Below are 22,345 nucleotides of genomic sequence, written 5' to 3'. Positions count from 1 at the left end.
CGAGTAACGGGTATAACAAGAGAGAACGCTATAGTCGAAATTATATTTGGAAATTATAGGAAGCTAGTGGAAGTGCGAAGGAGAAATTTCAACACTGACAGTTTTTGGCGGTTTGTGGGCGTTAGAGTGGGCGTTGGCAAATCGAGATTTACAAAACTAACGAGGGACGGACAGACGGACATGGACAGATCGACTCAACTATTGATCCTGATCAATATATACTTTATATGGTCGGAAACGCTTCCTTTTGCCTGTTACATACTTTTCAACGAATCTAGTAATTATTAATTAAGGCTAAACGCTTCAGTATTTTTTGTATCGATTTCCTTTTTCCTCAAGGCTGTTGTTTGTGATTTCCTGACTACTTTTACCGTTTGTCCGAATTACATTCGCCGAAGCTCAGTTAGCTCCGAAATTGCTTATTGACGTCGCATCGATCGCTGACCAAAAAGTTGTCTATAGTTGTCGTTAATAAATTTTTCGTGTTAAATGAAATTTGGCAAGCGCTTGCAGCAATAATAATTCAAAATTTGATTTATTTCAAACTACATACTCGATATACAACCGTAACTCCAATATTGTATCCTTAACCCATACTAATGCAGATAACCTCCTTCTCACCTGGTCCTGTTATATTGTCTAGCTGTACTCTCAAACTTTGTGCAGATTCATAAACAGTTCCATTTACCTTGCTTTTTAAAAAGTCCATAGAGCAATTAAGTTTTACGGTCACCTGGAAAGAATCCTTTAAATATCCACTGCATAAAAGGGCAGCAAGCTTAGTGCCATTCCAAGACTGTTCAAACAATTAGCTTAGCTACAACACCAGTTTAGATCCATTGTTCCCCCTTGCCATAAGCTTGAACTCCTACTTCGCTTCTACTTAACGAATCCTAGTACAATTTAGTAACAAAATCTCATATGTCTAGCTAAGAGTTCCGGAGTTCATCAAGCCAGTAATCTTGGTGCAGTATTATTCGGCCTTTTTATCAACGACTTAGGTAACTTTTAATTCTAGTGCCAAGTTTATCCTGATTCGTCTATTTTTATGACAAGAGATCAGCACTCGATACCGAACCAGATCTTGATGTGGCAAATCATAATAAGCCTCAACTGGAAGATGCTTATCAGGGCTTTCGGCCGGATACGTCCTTCATGCATCCTTCAAACCACGCCAGGTTTAATATATTCTGAGTCTAATCTAAATCGAATCTAAAGTCTAATCTAAAAACTATAATAAATTGTCATTCCATATAGCAAATTCAAACGAAAACTCTAGCATCTGAAAATGCATGCATGTTAAAAATACTTATAAACATTTAATACGCGTCTTCGCGTCGAATGATACCTTAATTATTAACATCCGAAAAACTGTTTTCAAAAATAAGATTTTGGGTACTGCCTAAAACTAACTTTTTTCCTGTTGGCTTATCTGTTTTATCCAATCTAGATAACAGATAAAAGCGTTCAAGATCCTATAAAGTATATATATTCATGATCAAGATATCAGGGAACTATAAAAAATGCTAGCTTCCTAGTTCGCAGCACCGACAAACCAATTAAAACTGTCACGCCCACACATTGTTGTAATTATTCAAATTTTATTATTTATTTCGCCAATTTTTATCGCTTATGATCACAGAGTTTTCTAATTTGGTATACACCACAATATGAACAATACATATCTGTTTTATTTATTCATTATACCTGTTACTCGTAGAGTAAGGCCTTGATTCGTTGAAAAGTATTTTACAGGTATAAGGAAGCGTTTCCGATTATATAAAGTACATATATTCTTGATCAGGATCAATAGCCGAGTCAATCTGGTCATGCTCGGCTGAACGTCTGTCTGGCCGTCCGTCTCTCCGTCCATATGAACGGAGATTAAGTTGAGATTAAGCATGCAGACTCCGGATACATAGACGCAGCGCAAGATAGTTGACCCATGTTGCCACGCCCACTCTAACGTCCACAAGCAGTCCAAAACTGCTACGCCCACAATTTTAAAACAGTTTTTGATATTTTTTAATTTTTTTATTTGACTTGTAAATTTCTATCGATTTGCAGAAAAACTTTTTGTCACGCCCACTCTGACGCCCACAAACCGCCTAAAGCTGCCACGCCCACACTTTTGAAAAATGTTTATTAATTTTTTTATGAGTATTGTAAATTTGTTTTGATTTGCAAAAATGTTATTGCCACGACCCCCATAACGCCCACAAACCGCCCAAAACTGCCACGCCCACACTTTTGATAATTTTTCGCAATATTGTTAGTCTTGTAAATTTCTCTCGATTTGCCAAAAATCTCTTGGCACGCCCAAAAACGCTAAAAACTGTTAGTAACGTGAGTAACGGGTCAGATAGTCGGGGAACTCGACTATAGCGTTCTCTCTTGTTCTAATAACGACCATAAAAGTATTTTCTTATTCCCTTGCAGAAGGGTAAAAGACATTATAAAAGTATATAAAGTATATACATATATACATTTAACAGTAACTATGTCCGTCGGTCCATCTAGTTCCGTCGGTCCGCGAACTAGTTTTAAAGCTACATACATATAGGAACGATCCTACAGCCTTCTATTGTTTATAAATGTAATATATATTCTTTATAATTCGGAACGGGACGGTCTTTAATTTTGATCAAAAAGTTTTCTTATTCGGTATAAATCTATTTTCTTTTTTTATGCATATTTTCACCACCACTAGCTATAATATTTTATTTTTACACTTTCTTTGCTTTCTCGTATAGAATTTCATTTTTTTAGTCATTCTCTGCGTATTGTTTAGTTCCGGAAATTTTTTTCAATTGTCTTTTGTTTATAGTAGTAGTAATAGTTTATGCAAGTATACTATAACCTACTTATGTATCTGCGTATATGTGCCGACATACTTAGATGGTAACGGCGTTAATGGTTTTTCAGGTGCCGTATACATATGTAAGCATTTAATAAGTCGATAAAAGTAAAAGCTACATGCAAAAACCTTAACACAGTACTTCAGTATTAATTTTCAGATCTATTTGTCTGAACTTTAAAACATTCCCTTCATTTGATTTAAGCAACAACAATACAATAAAGATCCGTTATATTTTGTTTTATTTTCTTTTTCTATGCTTTGGTAAAGCTTTTGTGAGATTGTGGTAGCTCTAGACTCGACCAACTTGCTCTGAGATCGTGATCAAGTTGGCTGCTGCAATTTCTTGCGCTCTCTGAGCCATGTCATGATTCACTGAGCCATTCCTTTCCCTGGCTCATTCGTAAGCTCGTTTTGCAGTGACTTTTCTACTTAAACATTTTATATAGTCGTACGTATGTAGCTACCGCTTCAGTTTGGTGCTTAAACGCGTTGCTCGTACTTCATTAAGCTGTAATCAGTTCAAGTGGTGTTGCTATCGCTTAGTACACATACTTTGAAAAGATAATATAGTCTTATGTTGTGAACATCCACCAAAAAGTATAGTTGAAAAGCTTACAACATTTCGAGCCCGAAAGGAATTTAACAAATTAGAACAAGAACTGTGAAAAGTCAAAGTATACGCCATTCAAACGACTATGAGAGCCATGGATCTCAAAGGATTTTACCAAACTTTTATTTCGTTCCTGATCTTGTGTATATTTTCCGATTTTCCTGAAGCATTTGCAGTTCGTGTTGCCAACTCACAGCAAAATCACCCTAAGAAAGGTAAGAAAATCTGAGACTAAACAGAAAACATCAGCTCATAAATATAGGTAATTTTTACACCTAACCAGTCTTGGAATATTATGTTGTGATTTGTCAACTGTACTTAAACCTTTTGTTAAATGTGTATTTTTATATAATGCGTATTTAAACTCTTAATCAGGACTTTATTTCGGGGGTTGACCTAGGAATCTAAACTATAGATCTTTAATGTATTTTTGTCGGAAAAGAATTAGAAAGATTAACGTTGGTTTGCTACACTTCCGTTTCCGTTCTCGTGAGAAAATATAAAAGAATTATAAATTTATTAGTTTGCCATATTTCCAGGCGCCCATGCTTGCAATAGTGTCAATTTTATTCACTATGACTATAGCATGTTGCAACTTTTTACGGATTAAAAAGTATGTAGCGATTGTGATTCAAAACACACCAAAACTTAAATACCGTCTTACTTATTCTACCCATATGAAATGAAAGGTAAAATTCTGCAAGCTAATTACATTTGTGAACGTTAGTTTCGTAGTAAGAAAGCGCACCAGGAGGGTGGTCAAAGGCAGCTTCTATATGTGAACACACGAAAGCTTAAAATTTGTTGAGATGGTGTGATGATCAGTGTGTGATGCTTAAAGCGAAAGGTATTACTAAAACGGAAGGAAATGAATATTAAAACTTAGGAAATATTAAATGTTTTAGGAAAAAGAGCAGTAAAGGCGTACCAAAAAACTGGCTATGCTGAATCCAGTGTAGATAGATAAATGTACTTTCTAAAATTTTTCCATTCGCCACGCTCGAATGAAAAAAGGCTGTTTGCTACATATCAGGTAAAATATGCTATTGAAAAGGGCAATCTAAGGAAAATTTAGTTTATATACTAAGTTTCTTATAAGTTTCGTCACAGAAAATACATTTTTGGTTTGTTAAAGGTTAACTCGCTTTTTAATTAATATTTTATGAAACATTTTAGGTTATTTAAATTAAATTAAAAACATGGCACTTTAACTTATAAGAGTTTCACTCCCTTTAAATAAATAATAATAATACAAATGAGTAAGAATAATAATACTAATAATACTGATCGCTTTTTTCTTTTATTCGTAAATCAAACCCTTTCTTTTGTATGTACTTTGCGCATTAAATGCTCTTTTAATTTTACTAATAGTGGTACTTCCTTCCCTTTTAAATTGCTGAATGACCTTGTCAGTTGTTAGCATGCTGCTCCCTAAAAATTTTATTTTCGAAAATACGAACATTTTAACAACCAGTAAGCTATTAAATCGATTAAACTCCGAGATGTTACCCAGCTACATATATAGAACTCAAGAAAACTCTGTAAGATTATAGTATGACAATATGTTGTACATTTCATCTTTCTTTTAAAAAACAACATTTTATTCAATAATACAATTTCCCAGAGTTTAGGTCATATTTCTTTTATTTCATTTCGAGGTAGTCATTTACTTTTCGAGGTAGAATAACACACGAATTAAAAACAAGAGTAAATGCTATATTAGAGTTCCCCGACTATCAGATACACGATACACAGCTAGTGGAAGTGCGAACGAGAAATTTCAACATATTATGAAATATCGGTAGAAATTGAGAAACCAAATAATAAAATAAAATAAAATTACAAAATTTTTTCAAAAGTGCGGGCGTGACAGTTTTTGGCGGTTTGTGGGCGTTAGAGTGGGCTTGGCAAAAGGATTTTTGGCAAATCGGCAGAGATTTACAAGACTAACGAATATCAAAAAAAAAAATTAAAAGTGTGGGCGTGGCAGTTTGCGCGGTTGGTGGGCATTAAGTTAGGCGTGGCAAAACGTTTTTTTTTAGCAAATCGCTAGAAAAGGTTTATAACATGGTTCTTTTTTAAATGTTCAAAGTTAAACTAGTGGAAGAGAGGTAATCAAATTATGTATACTTAATACAAAATAACATGTACTTTACTATCAGCTGTGTTTGCTGAAATCAAAAACGAATTCAACCAATTGTAGGTGTATGATTTAACAGTTAACAATTGATTGCAATAAGCACTCAGAGCTTGTGTATTTAGCTTTTGAGCTGGGTTTGTTACTTTTAGTACGCACGAAAAGGGTGTTCTTCGGACATATCAGTATAAAGATGATTTGAACGACTTTTAAATAATTTGCTAGTTACTTATTCTAGACATAAAGTACGTCCTTATATATGTATTTAATACAAATATATTATTAAAACTACGTCCTTATATTTATATTATTAATGTATTTATATTATTTTCCTGGCATTTTACCGTTGTCCTGTTAAGCACATACTAATGCACTTAAGTATTTGCGGTATGACCTGACGAAAGTTCACCCAGCTGGTATGTCGCGCGCTTAAATTTCTTTGACGAAGTTATCGCCATTCATATCTGACAAATGAACTTTTGGATGTGCGTTTTGATTTAAGCATACATTGTTTAGAAGCATTAAAATTTAGTACCATGTCATAACTATGTAAGTTATCTATGTTAACGTCAGATTTTATTCATCCCCAGCAGGTGGTGCATTTTTGGGAATACATGCATATGTAGAGATAAACGGGTATCTGATAGTCGATGCACATATTAGATTTAAGTATATACATATGTATGTACATACTACTATAACTTGGTATCTTCCTTAATTATCATTTTTTTAAGTGGTCCTTAACCAATAAATACAAGTGTTTTATTTGAAATCAATGCAAAAACAAAATACATATTTATTAAGCTTAAACCGGTCTGCAAGGGGTATAAAATGGTGCAGCCTTAAAGTATAACTGATTCAAGGTGACTTTAAACTGAAAATTCGTATATGTATTTGTGTTCATACAAACATATTTATTTAATGTTGGTATTACATACTAAACTTAAACATTCAAAATAGAAATACTTCTTCAAATCAAAACATATTTTTATATTGTTATTGTGGCTAAACAAATGGTCAAACTGTTAGGTAAAACCATGTCAGACATCTCTATTTCCATGAATACAAACTAACAGACTAACATATGTGACAGGTACGGAATGTGGGACTGGTTTCCGATTGCAATTATACAGTCCCAATATATACATACATACATATATACGCATACTATATAAATATGTATGTACACTAGTGCAAATGTTTCGAAATAACGTAATTGATTACACTAGCGAACAAGATAAATTGTGTAAAAAAGCTTCAGAAGTATCTTAAATCTTTTTAAGGATTTCATTTTAGAAATGCAATTTCTAATTCAGCAATCTCTATTTTTACTATTTTTTATTTAAAAACTAGCATATCAATCCTTCAAGCTAAATAAATAAATTGGATCTGGTAACAATATTTGGTGCTAGGACAACGAAAATATAAAAATGTATTTTTAAAAGATCCGTTGCAATGGACCAAATATGATACAAGCACACATAAATATACATATGTAGTATGTACACCGAAGAAATGAAATATTACCTATATTGAACTATATCAGTTGATTCTATTAATGATCATCGTAAAACTGGACATGTTAGTTTGCAAAGCCGTTTTGTTAATTTTCCGATAAGAAAGAGTTATACAATAATTAAAATAAATATTCTACAAATCGGAAAGTGAAACCTGTCTATCTTCGGGTTATGAAAATGGTATTTATCAAACTTACCAGCTCTCTTAAGCTAATATTAAAATAAATTTACAAGTTATAGGTGTAGTTTTATTACCATTTATTTGTGAATTATTCGCTCAGCTTAATACATTTATTTTAGAAATGTTTGCATGTATAGTTGTATATATGTAGATTTTCCATTTATTTTAAAGACTATTACGTCTAAAAATTGCGGTCCAAATACAAGTCGAAATTACTCACAAAACAAGACTAAGTTGAGAAGCCAGTTTTCTGGTTTACTTTAAAACTGTATTTGTAATTCATACATGTGTACAACAATATTTAATTGTGTGAAATGTCTGTACTATATATGAAGTTGTCTATGGAGCTCAACGAAATGGAACAAAAAACTAGTTGACGACAAAAGACAAAAAAGCTAATAATTTGGTGGCTTATAGATCTTTCATATTTTTAGATAATACCGTATTAAAACATTTATAATGAAATTTGCAGTAACGTCTCACAGTGGCGCCTTAGATGCTTTAGGGTTACAAAAATCACAACTCTTGAACCAGTTGAGATATTTTCATAATTTTATGAAAGGTAATTTTAGTACCTTTCGATTAAGTGGTAATACTATATGGTGTGATAAATAGTAGATTTTATACTCGAAAATTAATGTTTTTTGAGGCAGTTTTCTCAATTTTTATCCAATTTCGACAAATACTTTTCATTTGTTTTCTATGAAAATGCTTATATGGTACATATTTAATGTTTTAAAAACAAGAAATAAATAAATTAAAAAAAAATTTTTTTTTTTAATTTTTATTTTTTCAATTTAAGGATTAGGTAGCTAAAATGTATCCACTTTTTGTTCAAAATAATCATTCAGTTTTACTTCATTAAATATTTTTGAAGAATAATTAATCATTATACATTCATTTAAAATCATTACAAAGTCAGGGATTGAAAAACAAGCCGCCAATACAGGAAAAAATGTATGCCCGCCATACAATTTCGTACTGCGCAGCAACTGCGCTTGTAGCAGAATTTGCGTATGTTTAACGCGCCATTGTGCGTATGTTTAATTTGTATGCTTTTCAACTCTTTAGCTTTATTGGACGAGATCAAAACACATTTAATAGATAGGCAGAACAGGACTCGAAAACACGTTTTAAAACAAAATATATTTAGTTTATATACGTTCAAGATACGTTTGTTTCCTATTATACCCGTTACTCGTAGAGTAAAAAGATCTATAGCCGAGTCGATCTGGCCTTGTCCGTCTTTCTGTATGGACAGCTAGAAGCTAAAGCTAGAAAGTTGAGATTAAGCATACAGACTCCAGAGACATAGACGCAGCGCAAGTTTGTTGACTCATGATGCCACTCCCACAAACCGCCCAAAACTGCCACGACCACACTTTTGAAAAAATGTTTTGATTTTTTTTCATTTGTTAAAAGTATTGTAATTTTGTATCGATTTGCCAAAAAAACTTTTTGTCACGCCCACAAACCGCACAAAACTGCCAAGCCCCTATTTTTGAAAAATGATTTGATATTTTTTCACATATTTGTGAGTCTTGTAACTTTCTCTCGATTGCCAACAATTTGCCAAAAGAACCTTTTTGCCACGCCCACAAGTTGCTCAAAGCTGCCACGCCCACTTTTGAAAAATGTCTTCATATTTTTACGCCCACGAACCATTAAAAATTGTCAGTATGAAAATTTTTCCTTCGCACTTCCACTAGCTGAGTAACGGGTATCAGATAGTCGAGGGACTGGACTATAGCGCTCTCTCTTGTTTTCAATTTTATTATTTGTTTTGCCAATTTCTATTGATATGGCAAAAAGATTGTTGAAATTTCTCGTTCGCACTTTCATTGGCTGAGTAACGGGTATCTGATAGTCGGGGGAATTCGTCTATAGCATTCTCTCTTGTTTTCATCCATCTTCTTTTTCCGCCCGCGTGATTTGCAAGTCGGCCTTTTTAATTTATTGACAAAATAGGTTGAGAAAAAAGTTTTAAGACTGAACCAAGCTGAGTTCTTTTAATAGAAACTATGTCGCCGACTTCGTAATTTGATGCTGATCTTCGTCGTAAATTCTATCTCTTTTTGTTCTCGTTTTGAATCAAGAATATGTTTTCTTGCTTGGATTCTAAGTTGATCGCGATCGTCGTTGAAATTCTTAATCATTTCATCCTCTAAAGGCGCTTCTTCGTTCTCGGTAATAGCTCAAATGGTAAAATTTTGGTGTTTCTAGCCAATGTTTAGCTAATGACTTGTTGTACGCTACTGACGCATTTATACCATTGTCCTAGGTCATCAATTGAACATTTTGAAAGGTCTGAAACTATATATAGCCTAAACTTCTCCGACGTAAGCGTAGAACTTTTGTCAGATATTGCAAGACTTGCAACAGCATCTCTTCAATTTGGTTGATTTGGTCGGAAAAAGCCAGCAGAATATGGTGAAACTGTTGATTACTGCTAATGTGTTTATATTGTTTGTGCGCTGACTCCAGAGGTCCAAGAAAATCTATTTGGTACGTTTGTAGAGGTTGCTCATCTTTGCTGAGTGGATGAAGTTCGCCTTCTAGCTTTCCTTGGTACTTTCGTTTTGGTACGTTAAAAAGTGGCCGTGCTTGTTTAATGATTTCTCGTTGCATAACCGCAGATACAACTATGAGTTAGCTGTCGTCGACTAGTTTGTTCAAAAGTCCTTGCTTCATGAAAAACTCGTGCTTTGTCTTCTACGATAGAATATCGATTTTTGCTTTTAGTTTGTACAAAAGTCCTTGCTTCATGAAAAACTCGTGCATTGTCTTCTACGAAAGAATATCGATTTTTGCTTTCAGCTTGTCGCCTTGAGGCTGGGTATACTTCATTTTACTGTGAAGGCTGCTCTCCGTGATCATCATTATGCTAGCGAATACGTGTGCCAGCTTTGTGTTCGTCGTCTTATTGGAATTCCTACAGCTGAAGGAAAACAAGTATTCTAGAATATTTATATTAAGCGTTACTAATGATTGTTTGTGAATAATTTTCCGAATTAATTATTAGGAAAATTTCTATTGATTCCTTCTTTGCCTCGACACGTTGCCGAACTCTCGACTGGGAGCTTCTGTGTGTATACTTTATCCGAATGAAAAACTTGAGAAATCTTGCAAAATTGTATTTTGCCCTGTTTTTCACGTATTTTATTTCTTGTTTTTAAAACTTTTACCATCGAGCTGTTCTTTTCGCTTAGGTTTTTATTGTATACTTTTTGTTGAGCCCCCAAATGATGTGGTACTGTGTAGTGTTTAGGCTTTTAAGTTCACACAATCCCACGGAGTTATCATTATCAGGCATGCTCCAGTAATCGTAAATTTTTTCGAGCCAAATTTTTGGGCCAAATCTTTTGTTTTTGTTTTTAGATGCTCTGGTTTTCGCAAAATTTTTGGTATCGTTTTGCTATAGGAATTTTTCGTTTCTCATCGCTTCTTGCTGCTCAAACAGCATACTTTTTTCTTTAGTCACAATTGAACTACGTGGAAAAATGCCTTTTATATTTGCCCTTGCTTGTTTTGAAGCCAGGAGAAGGCAGAAATTGGAGGGCATGTGAAAATCTTATCTTATCTACCCCTTACCCCTTAGTACATAAGATCTGATTTGATAGAAAAAAAGCTATTTACTTTCCATTTCGGCTAGACAAAAGTGCCCGTTTTACAAATCGAAAAAGTCTTACGATTTCAAAAACCCGTGCACCAATTTTTCGATTTTAAATCGAAATCGTAAAAATCTTACGAATTCGATTACCTGAGCATGCATATGTTGTATTTATGTGTTAAATTTACTGATTTACCGATCCCTAATGATTTAGATTAACTATTGTTTAAGGGTTTTCGCATTTGTTGATGGTCGTGTTGTATCCATGCATTTTTTCCGACCACATAAAGTATATATATTCTTGATCAGGATCAATAGCCGAGTCGATCTGACCATGTCCGTCTGTCCGTCCGTCTGTCTGTCCGTCTGTCTGTCCGTCCTAATGAACGTCGAGATCTCAGGAACTATAACAGCTAGAAAGTTGAGAATAAGCATACAGACTTCAGCGACATAGACGCAGCGCAAGTTTGTCGATTCATGTTGCCACGCCCACTCTAACGCCCACAAACCGCATAAAACTGCCGCGCCCACACTTTCGAAAAAGGTTTTGATATTTTTTAATTTTTGTATTAGCCTTGTAAATTTCTATCGATTTGCCAAAAAACTTTTTGCCACGCCCACACTAACGCCCACAAACCGCCTAAAGCTGCCACGCTTACACTTTTGAAAAATGTTTTGATATTTTTTCATTTTTGTATTAGTCTTGTAAATTTCTATCGATTTGTCAAAAAACTTTTTGCCACGCCCACTCTAACGCCCACAAACCGCCAAAAACTGTCAGTGTTGAAGACTCTCCTGCGCACATTCACCATCTGAGTAACGGGTATCAGATAGTCGGGGAACTCGACTATAGCATTCTCTCTTGTTTTTTTATATTTTTGTAAAAAACACAGCTACACTGTGTACCTGCCATTAGTTGCAAATTTCGGCCATAGCATTTAAAAGCGAAAAGCTAGCTAAGTTAAATACGAATGCTTTCTACCGACACAGTTTAATTTTTATATATATTTTGTATTTGTTTTATTTAATGCAGAAAATCAACCGGATCTTACACCAATGGGGTCCTTCTGGCAGCAACATGTAGCCACTTCCAGTAGTTCAACTCCATTTGATTCACCATTTTTTTCAGCAACACACGGCCTTGTTCAGACTCACCCCTCTCTAGGAGGAAGCCAATCCGGGCCTGCTCCATTAAATGGCAATAGCCTTGGGACTGGTGTGCCTTCCTCAATATTAGCTGGTACTAAGCCTTCTCTAACCGCTGGAAGCGGGTACCTGAACTCACGCGGAAGTCTACCGACCTCTGCACGTTATCCAGCTAATAAGATCACAGGAACCGTGGTCGAACCCAACCCAAAATCTCCTTTCCGTCACTTAGATTTCTCTACTAGTGCAACTGCCGAGCTGCGTCGCAATCCTGCGCTATCTGCTCCTGATGAATGTGCACGCGCTTGTCGCGAGGGCGAGCCTCCGAGAATTTGCTATTATCATTTTACGTTGGAATACTACACCGTATTGGGAGCGTAAGTACTTTGCAATTAAAAAATGTTTGATTAGTAAGATTAGCTGCTTTAAAACACAGTGTTTGGTCGCAAACAATTTAATGAAAACAAGAGAGAACGCTATAGTCGAGTTCCCCGACTATCTGAAACCCGTTACTCAGCTATTTGCAGTGCGAAGGAGAGCACATACAGCACATACATACAGACAGCACATACAGTTTTTGGTGGTTTTGTGGGCGTTAGAGTGGGCGTGGCAAAAAGTTTTTTGGCAAATCGATAGATATTTACAAGCCTAATACAAAAATGAAAAAAATATCAAAACATTTTTTAAAAGTGTGGGCGTGGCAGTTTTGGGTCTGTATGCTTAATCACAACTTTCTAGCTTTTGTAGTACCTAAGATCTCAGCGTTCATACGGACGGACAGACAGACGGACAGACGGACATGGTCATATCGACTCGGCTATTGATCCTGATCAACTATATATATACTTTATCTGGTCGGAAACGCTTCCTTCTGTCTGTTACATACTTTTCAACGAATCTAGTGTACCCTTTTACCGAGTCGATTTGGCCATGTCCGTCTGTCCGTCCGTCTGTCCGTCTGTCCGTCCGTATGAACGTCGAGATCTCAGGAACTACAAAAGCTAGAAAGTTGAGATTAAGCATACAGACTCCAGGGACATAGACGCAGCGCAAGTTTGTCGATTCATGCTGCCACGCCCTCTCTAACGCCCACAAACCGCCCAAAGCTGCCACGCCCACACTTTTGAAAAATGTTTTGATATTTTTTCATTTTTGTATTAGTCTTGTAAATTTCTATCGATTTGCCAAAAAACTTTTTGCCACGCCCACTCTAACGCCCACAAAACGCCAAAAACTGTCAGTGTTGAAGACCCTCCTGCGCACTTTTAATAGCTGAGTAACGGGTATCAGATAGTCGAGGAACTCGACTATAGCGTTTTCTCTTGTTAAATGACCGTATTCTGGTTTTCCAATAATGAATAAAGTTTGTTACAAGTGACTTAAATAAAAACAAAAAATTAAATATTTATGTTTTTATACAAAATGTATATTTTATAACCTCATATAAATAAAAGAATTTAATAAAGGAATAATGATTTTATTTAAATAAGAATAATTGTCAAAAACGACTTAAACGAAAAAAAATTGTTCGATTTGAGGATCTTAGAGTTTGGGTTGCAGAATATATATTTCTTCCTATGCCTATTTTATATATATAGATATATGTACTTTGTTTAAGAAATGAAACTTGTTAATTTACCATGGATGTTGACTAAAAACTACACCATTAAGTTGAATACACAGAAACAAAACTTATACAAGTAAACCAGCGGTAATTTAAAATACTTGAAATATGAAATACTATAAAAAAATACTATAGTAAAACCTGAAACTGAACTACGAGAACTTATTTACAATTAATTATCGCTCCACGGAGTTGATCTGTATGCTATTGATAAAGTCCATATCTTTGCCGTGATTATCCTGCAGAAATAGGGATTGATGGTTGAATATAGCACATAAAACATAAAGTTAACCCCTTAGGATGTTCAGACTCACTGATCCTATTGCCCAAACTGTAGATTTAAGGTCATCGTTAAATCGACCTGGGGTCCGATCGAAGCTTGTAGAATAGCAAAAATACCTTCATTGTATTTTTTTTTTTTAGTAGGTGACACTTTGATTACAAAGTTTTTGACAATTCCTTTATGTAAATTCTATTGAAAAAATAGAATCTAAATGTCCAAATAGTTGGCTATGTCTTTGCTTAAAATTGGGGAAGGCTTAAAATTAACCCTATTATTTATTTATTTCAGAGGAATATAATTTTTATCTGAATGACCTAATTTAAACATTTATATCTACACACAGTGCGTGCCAAGTATGTACTCCAAACGCAACGAATACGGTTTGGAGTCATTGTCAGTGTGTCTTAGCTGATGGAGTTGAACGGGGAATTCTAACTGCAAATCGTATGATACCCGGCCCAAGCATTCAAGTATGTGAAAACGACAAGGTAGTTATTGATGTGGAGAATCATATGGAGGGAATGGAAGTTACTATACACTGGCACGGTATATGGCAACGTGGATCGCAGTATTATGATGGCGTACCTTTCGTCACTCAATGCCCCATTCAGCAGGGTAATACCTTCCGTTATCAGTGGACAGGAAACGCCGGGACACATTTCTGGCATGCTCATACCGGTCTTCAGAAACTAGATGGACTGTACGGCAGCGTTGTGGTTCGACAGCCACCGTCAAGAGATCCTAACTCCCATTTATATGATTTTGATTTAACAACACATATAATGCTTATCAGTGATTGGTTGCATGAAGATGCAGCAGAGCGCTATCCTGGTCGATTGGCTGTTAACACAGGCCAAGATCCGGAGTCCATGTTAATTAACGGAAAAGGCCAGTTTCGTGACCCAAACACTGGCTTTATGACTAATACTCCATTGGAAATATTCACAATTACACCAGGACGTCGTTACCGCTTTCGGATGATAAACGCATTTGCTTCAGTCTGTCCAGCACAGGTAACGATCGAGGGTCACGGCATGACGGTTATAGCCACCGATGGTGAGCCTGTGCATCCTGTTGATGTTAACACAATCATTTCATTTTCAGGTAAGTTGCTTTTTCAATCGAATCAGATATCCATAATGATATTAATATAGTGATTATTTTAGAAGTGATTACATAATTACAGATTGCCTAATCATTTTCTTAACAATAAAAAGCTTGAGCAGAGTCCTCCCCGCCATCAGACTTTATTTTTGAAAACTGTTAAATTTCTAATGTTTTCGATATGTTAAAACTCCACAAAAATTTCTAGAACCCACATGAATTTTTTTTTACTAATTTTATTATCTATGATATAAATTATTTGGATTATGAAAGGAACAAAGATTTCAATTTAATCCTACAATTGAAAGTTAAGCTAGGGGCCCCACAGCAGTAATCAGTATCAATGTGCCTTCAAACGTGGAGATCTCTTTAACTAAAAGATGAGATTACTCGCGCAGGTTGAACTATTTCTGGCGGATATGGTTCACTTTAAGAGGGTGCTCTACTCCTTCTGGTGAGGTTTCGGGTTCACTGTGCTAGATCACTTGATCACGGGTAGATTACAGTCTTCCTTCAGCGAAAATACTCTCTTGTTAAGGCTACGGTCCTTGGTAAAAGATTGGTTTTCTTTCCTGGATTCGGTCCGTATTATGATTGGCTTCTGCAGTTTCATAGGTTAATGAGTCCTCTTTTTGTGTCTCGTCCATACTCCGATTTTGACTGCATCTGGAATAACTCTTTCTCCACTTCCGTGATTGGTCGGATTAGCTAAGTGTTGTTTTCAGTTATCAATACAAGTTTTTCGGTATAGCGGTGAAAATTAAACCGATTAAAAAAAAAAAAAAATTGTCAAAAAGGCGGAAGTGACATTTTAGGTCAGTTACTGGCAGAATTGTTTTGACAAATCAATAGTAATTGGACAATAATAAAATAAAACAAGAAAGAACGCTATAGTCGAATTCCCCGACTATCTGATACCCGTTACTCAGCTAGTGGAAGTGCGAAGGATAGTCTTTAACACTGACTGTTTTTGGCGGCTTGTAGGCAAATCGATAGAAATTTACAAGACTAATACAAAAATGAAAAAATATCAAAACCTTTTTCAAAAGTGTGGGCGTGGCAGTTTTGGGCGGTTTGTGGTCGTTTGAATGGGCGTGGCAACAAGTTTTTTGGCAAATCGATAGAAATTTACAAGACTAATACAAAAATGAAAAAATATCAAAACATTTTTCAAAAGTGTGGGCGTGGCAGTTTTATGCGGTTTGTGGGCGTTAGAGTGGGCGTGGCAACATGAATCAACAAACTTGCGCTGCGTCTATGTCTCTGGAGTCTGTTTGTTTAATCTCCACTTTCTAACTTTTGTAGTTCCTGAGATCTCGACGTTCATACGGACAGACAGACGGACAGGCGGACATGGCCAGATCGACTCGGCTATTGATCCTGATCAAGAATATATATACTTTATGTGGTCGGAAAAGCTTCCTTCTGCATACGTTACATACTTTTCAACGAATCTAGTATACCCTTTTACTGTGTTTGCCGCCCACTCTAACGCCCACAAACCACCAAAAACGGTCAGTGTGGAAATTTCTCCTTTGTACTTCCCTAGCTGAGTAACGGGTATCAGATAGTCGGGGAATGGCCCTTTGTGAATCATTAGCTCTTTACCAAAAATTCGAATAGCCTATAATGGCAACCATTTAAAAACATAAAGATCGTAAAAAACGTATGCCTATAATAAACTCAAATTCTACTTAACTATATTTTTGATTAATTTCATACATTCTAGGTGAGCGCTACGATTTTGTTATAAGCGCCGATCAACCTGTTGGAGCGTATTGGATACAGTTACGTGGACTTGGAGAGTGTGGTATTCGTAGAGCTCAACAACTGGCTATCCTGCGTTACGCTCGTGGACCTTATCAGCCAGCATCTTCGCCGCCAACATACGATGTTGGAATACCGCAAGGAGTCGTAAGTATCTGTTCACCAAATACAATCCTTAAATGCTGCCTATATATTTTTTTAATTTTGAAAAATTAATAATTTCCATAAATACTTAAACAATGCTACTTTTTTGGGCCATAGATACAGGAAAAAAGTTGTTTATAAAATATTGATTAGCTCAAGAAGCTTAATGTATGGAGGGAACGTAGGCATATTATTTATTATCATATTATTGTTATTATCGAAAAAGGGCTCGTTAAAAAGCATAGTATAGCTTTTAAATTTTCAATTCATATCTATATATATTTGAAGATAATTCAAATTATGATGAATTCAAGGACTTATGGAATTCCACTTCTCATTTGTTTTAGCAAATTTGATTGCTTCTTATTTTCAACATAAAATGTGGTCTCTGGTTAAATTAAGTTAAATTTATCCCTTTTTCAATTAGTGTAAAAATTCAAATATAGACATAATTTAATTAACTGGTGTGTTTTTATACTGCATGGTTGTGAATATATTATTTACATAGAAACCTAGTTAGGTACTTTTACGTGTTCTTTTCTGAAACGTTAGATATATATATGTAGCTATAAATAATATGTACATACACATGATATGTACATATATGTTTAAAATATATAGATATACAGATGTATATTTATATATGTATGTATATTTTATATATTATAATTTATGTAATTATATTTAAAGTCAATTAAAATTTTTTTTCTTTGTTTCTTTAAATACCCAATATGTACATTATCAACAAAACAAAAACTACTTAAACTTCGGTTAACCGCACCTGTATATAAAAAACACAAATATCATTGTATTTAATGACTTTCCAAAACGCACCAAATAAATGAAAAGGTTATGAATCCTTTGGATGCTCAATGCAACCGTCAACGTAACGATGCCATATGCGTAAGCCAACTTAAAAATGCTCTTGAAATTGATCGTGGTATATTGGCAGAGAAGCCAGACGTTAAAATTTTTTTACCATTCCGGTTCTTCGTATACCGGGCTGAAGATCTTTTTCAGCCAAACACATACAACAGATTTTTAGGTACGTAGCAAAAAAATTTGTCTTATTATAATCACTAAGTACAAATATTCCAGTGGCACCCACCGGCGACCATGTAATATCACTAATCGATGAAATTTCGTACCTATCGGCTCCAGCGCCACTGACTTCTCAATATAATGATATAAACCCAGAACAGTTTTGTAACGGAGATAATCGTCCTGCAGACTGTGGGCCAAATTGTATGTGTACTCATAAAATTGACATTCCACTTAACGCAATTGTGGAAGTCGTTTTAGTCGATGAAGGTAAGCTCTTTTTTAAATATATATACATATATAAATATGTGACTATGTTATACCCGTTATTCATTCATATTTATATTTCTAAGCCCTTGCTTCCGTTGTTCCATGGGAAGGACACACGTTAGAAAGCCTTCTATCAACTTACATAGATAAAGCATGTGTCCGGAGCAACGTTCTGGAATCTCGAGTTTTTAACTTTAAAAGATTCTGAGAAATAGACATTCATACGGACGAACAGATAGTGATCCTGATCAAAAATATATATACCTAATAGGTTTTACAACATTCAATGAAGTATCATCGAATCTAATATACCATTTAACTCTACGAATAACGAATATAAAAAGGGGTAATGGATTTATATTTAAATAGCAAACTGTCCCTTATAATAATTACAAATATGGGTTTTGTATAGCTAGGCCTCGATAAAGATAGTGCTTTCTCCATGTCCTATAACTTTATTGTCACATTATTATAGTATAGTTTACCGAAAAAATGATTCCCAACGCTTAATAAAGAAATGTTCACCGACTTTAGGACCTTTGCCGTTTCAAAACTACTTGAAAACTAGCCGAGTAATTGTTTTTTTGTAAGATTTCAAACAACAAAGTAGATTAAACATTTTCGTAGTGAATTAGTAACTTCATTTAAATTTTTATTTTTTCAGTTCAACAACCCAACTTGTCACATCCTTTCCATTTGCATGGATACGGGTTCAGTGTCATTGGTATTGGCCGTTCCCCAGATTCATCAGTGAAGAAAATCAATTTAAAGCACGCTTTGGACCTGGACAGGCGCGGACTTTTACACCGTCAATACAATTTACCGCCGACTAAGGATACAATTGCAGTACCAAACAACGGCTATGTTGTCCTGCGGTTTAGAGCTGACAATCCTGGTATGCTACAAAAACAACGTTGAGTTTTTTGCATACCTAATAATGCTAAATTTAATCGTTTCAGGCTTCTGGCTTTTCCACTGTCATTTTCTTTTCCACATTGTTATTGGTATGAACTTAATATTACAGGTCGGCACTAACGCTGATCTGCCACCTGTTCCACCAGGATTCCCAACATGTGGGGACCACACACCATCCATTCCAATAAATTAATATTTTACCCGACCCACAAGTAAATGAACCCATATGGCGACAAAATTGAAAAGAGCAAACAGGAATTGCATACATTCTGATTAAATAGTTTGCAAAAAGCATCCTCGATTACTATATATGAATCAAGATTGTATATATATATATATATGTATTTAAAACTCACAAAGCACGGTTTTTGCTTAATAATTGTAAACACTGCCAATGTCCAATTATATTTATAAAACAATGTACCTTTTCTTCAATGTTCACCCAGGAGCTTACTATCAAATGTATATATTTTATTATTTGTGTGTATTTGTAGGAACCAAAAATAACAATACATTAATTTATTTTATGAAAAAGCCATTATGTAACCTTTTTGTTGTTAAATATGACTGCAAGTAACCAACCACTTTCCTTTTATTTTATACAAATTTCTTTGAGCCGTATTTTTTGAAACTAGTAGCATTTTCATTTTTTTCATGATGTTCATACACAACTATTTTCAAATACAGTTGCGTTCGAAGAAACATTGTGAAATGGTTAGTATTTAACTATGTAATAATCAAACAAAGTTTTTTCCGCGATTATTTGATATCGATTTACTTTCCTGTAAACGTAAATTTTCTGTACAAAATAAATATATTTAAACTGAATTTTAAGAATAATTGTAATGATTTAAAAGGAATATACTATTATCAATTTTAAATATTGCAATTTTTTGCTATTTAATTGGTAATATTTTCATACACAGATGTCTTTTTATTTTACGTTGTAGCATGCATTCTAACAAATCAACTGCCATTTACACATTTTTCTGCAACTTTGTTTATTATTAAAATGTAAATACCATACATGTTTTCGTATATAAAATAAAATGTCATTTTTTATAATTGTAAAATAAACTTTTAAATAACAAACCAAAATAATTACTTGTGACAGCTAAGTTGATTGTCATACAAGCATTATTGTAATTATGGTTCCAAATTCTTCAATTCTGGGTAATTATAAATGTACACTCAATTGTTAATTTGCTTATATATATATAATAAAAATAAATACATTTATTTAAAACCCCGTTGGTAAAAGGGTATAATAATGTAGACATCTGTTACGTACATATGTTATGTTACTGAGAAAGTCAACGAGGATCCAATAGAACATTGTGGAGTCCAACAAATTGCTTGCGAGTCTGGTCACGAAAACACGACAGTATTATCATTTTGGATCTTGCCATATACAGATAAAATTTAATATTCATTGAATGAACTTATAATTATAAAACAGTATAAAATGTACCAATCGAATTAACATTTTTTTTTTTATATTTTTAACCTTTTTCATTAAAACGGTTGAACTGAGATAATGGAAAACAAAAAAACTAAAAAATCGAAAATTCGGAAACCTTGTGAAATTTTTTTCACATTTTTTTTAGTCTTGTACATTTTTCTCGATTTGCCAAAAACCTTTCTCTTACGCCCACTCTAACACCCACAAACCGGCAAAAACAGTCAGTGTTAAAATTTCTCTTCGCACTTAAACTAGCTGAGTAACGCGTTTCAGATAGTCGGGGAACTCGACTAAGGGTTCTCTCTTGTTTCAATAGTAAACAGAAGCACGAATGTATTGTATGTATAAATCCTACCTCATATTTTCTAACATACAGGATACCGAGGGTGAAGATCTCATTGACGATGTTTAAAAATGGGTAAGTTTGACGGAACACAGTTCTCTTATTACAACTGCTATTGCAACTATATAAATATTTATATATATATACATATATAAATGTTAGTGCCAACTTTGTTTTTTATAATTAACGTAAGCGGAATTAAATAAAATAAGAGTTATAGAAAATACAAAAATATATAACACTTAAAAGTTCATATTTTTAGCATTTTCTTAGTCTTATGTTATATTTTTTAGTAATTATTAATATTTTTAGTAAAAGCCTGAACTTTTCAGCGTCGAGTATCAGAGAAAAAACGTGAGCCCTCAGAGCGACGTTTGTGGTCAAAAGTAGTCTGAATTGTTTGTTGACGTATACACCTGTCCTTGGGGTAAACTCAATACTCTGCGCTATAAAGATAATTAGTTAAAGTATTTTCGCGTATAAAAATTCTACAATGATAATTGTTAGTTAAAGTATTTTCGTGTATAATAATTTTGATTTCATGGCAGTTCAAGATTAATTATTTAATTAATTATTTTTTTATAATTTTTTTTAATATTATATTTAATAAATTTATAATGTGAGGAGGGATGTAACACCATGAGCTTTTAAATCCATTTTCAGCTTTGACGGACAACGCCTTCTGAATCTGTTTCGACTGTCCGGCCGCACGCCCGCGTCCTGAATGCGCGACTCGCGCCCGTACTCTGCGCTTGCATGACCTACGCGTGTTTGACTGACTGACTGTATCGATCTCCGCGTACTTTCACTGCCTGACTGTCCCGAGCTGCGCCTGACTGACCCTTTATAGGCCGCGGGGATCCCGCTATTTCCCTTATTGCGCACGGCTCGCTCGGGTGCAAGGTCCAACTCATGTCCCGTTATTTCACGGTTTGTCCTCTTTAAGCTCGTCCAGACTCCACACCGTTACCGTTCGACCTCTGTGCCCTTGGCCGGATCGAGTCCAAGGTCCAGCGCTGTACCGTTAGTTCACAGTTTCTCCGCTTTGCCGGGGTCCAAGGTGGTTTTTGGCTGTTGAGAGGTTCGATTTTTAGACCGAGTGGTGCGCATATACCACTCGAACGAACCGACCAGAAAATCCGATGTACTATGCCTGGTCGTCTGAGGGTATGGAATCTTTATTGCTTTGTCTGACTATGTGGCCGGCGGAAAATTTTAGTTTCTTTGGCCAAAACTGGTATCAGTAAAGCTCCTACTGACCGGTACCAAACGTATCGGTCAGATCGCAACAGATTGTGAAGCCCGAATGTATCGGTTATCAGTCTGATTTT

General features: G+C 34.8%; 1 protein-coding gene across 1 annotated transcript; it reads left to right on the top strand.

Annotated features, from left to right (window-relative positions):
- The first annotated feature begins 3,345 nt into the window (after positions 1-3,345).
- Positions 3,346-19,991, top strand: LOC122611525 (laccase-5). Its single transcript, XM_043784669.1, has 8 exons — positions 3,346-3,685; positions 11,949-12,438; positions 14,312-15,072; positions 16,802-16,986; positions 17,833-18,028; positions 18,082-18,294; positions 18,959-19,189; positions 19,254-19,991. Exons 1-8 carry the CDS (start codon positions 3,556-3,558, stop codon positions 19,400-19,402), a joined length of 2,355 nt encoding a protein of 784 aa, XP_043640604.1. The 5' UTR covers positions 3,346-3,555; the 3' UTR covers positions 19,403-19,991.
- The last annotated feature ends 2,354 nt before the right edge of the window (positions 19,992-22,345 follow it).

Source organism: Drosophila teissieri, chromosome 2L (assembly GCF_016746235.2).
Source record: "Drosophila teissieri strain GT53w chromosome 2L, Prin_Dtei_1.1, whole genome shotgun sequence".
Lineage (NCBI taxonomy): Eukaryota > Metazoa > Arthropoda > Insecta > Diptera > Drosophilidae > Drosophila > Drosophila teissieri.
Note: the sequence above shows the minus strand (reverse complement) of the source record. Positions and strands in the feature narration are given on the sequence as shown.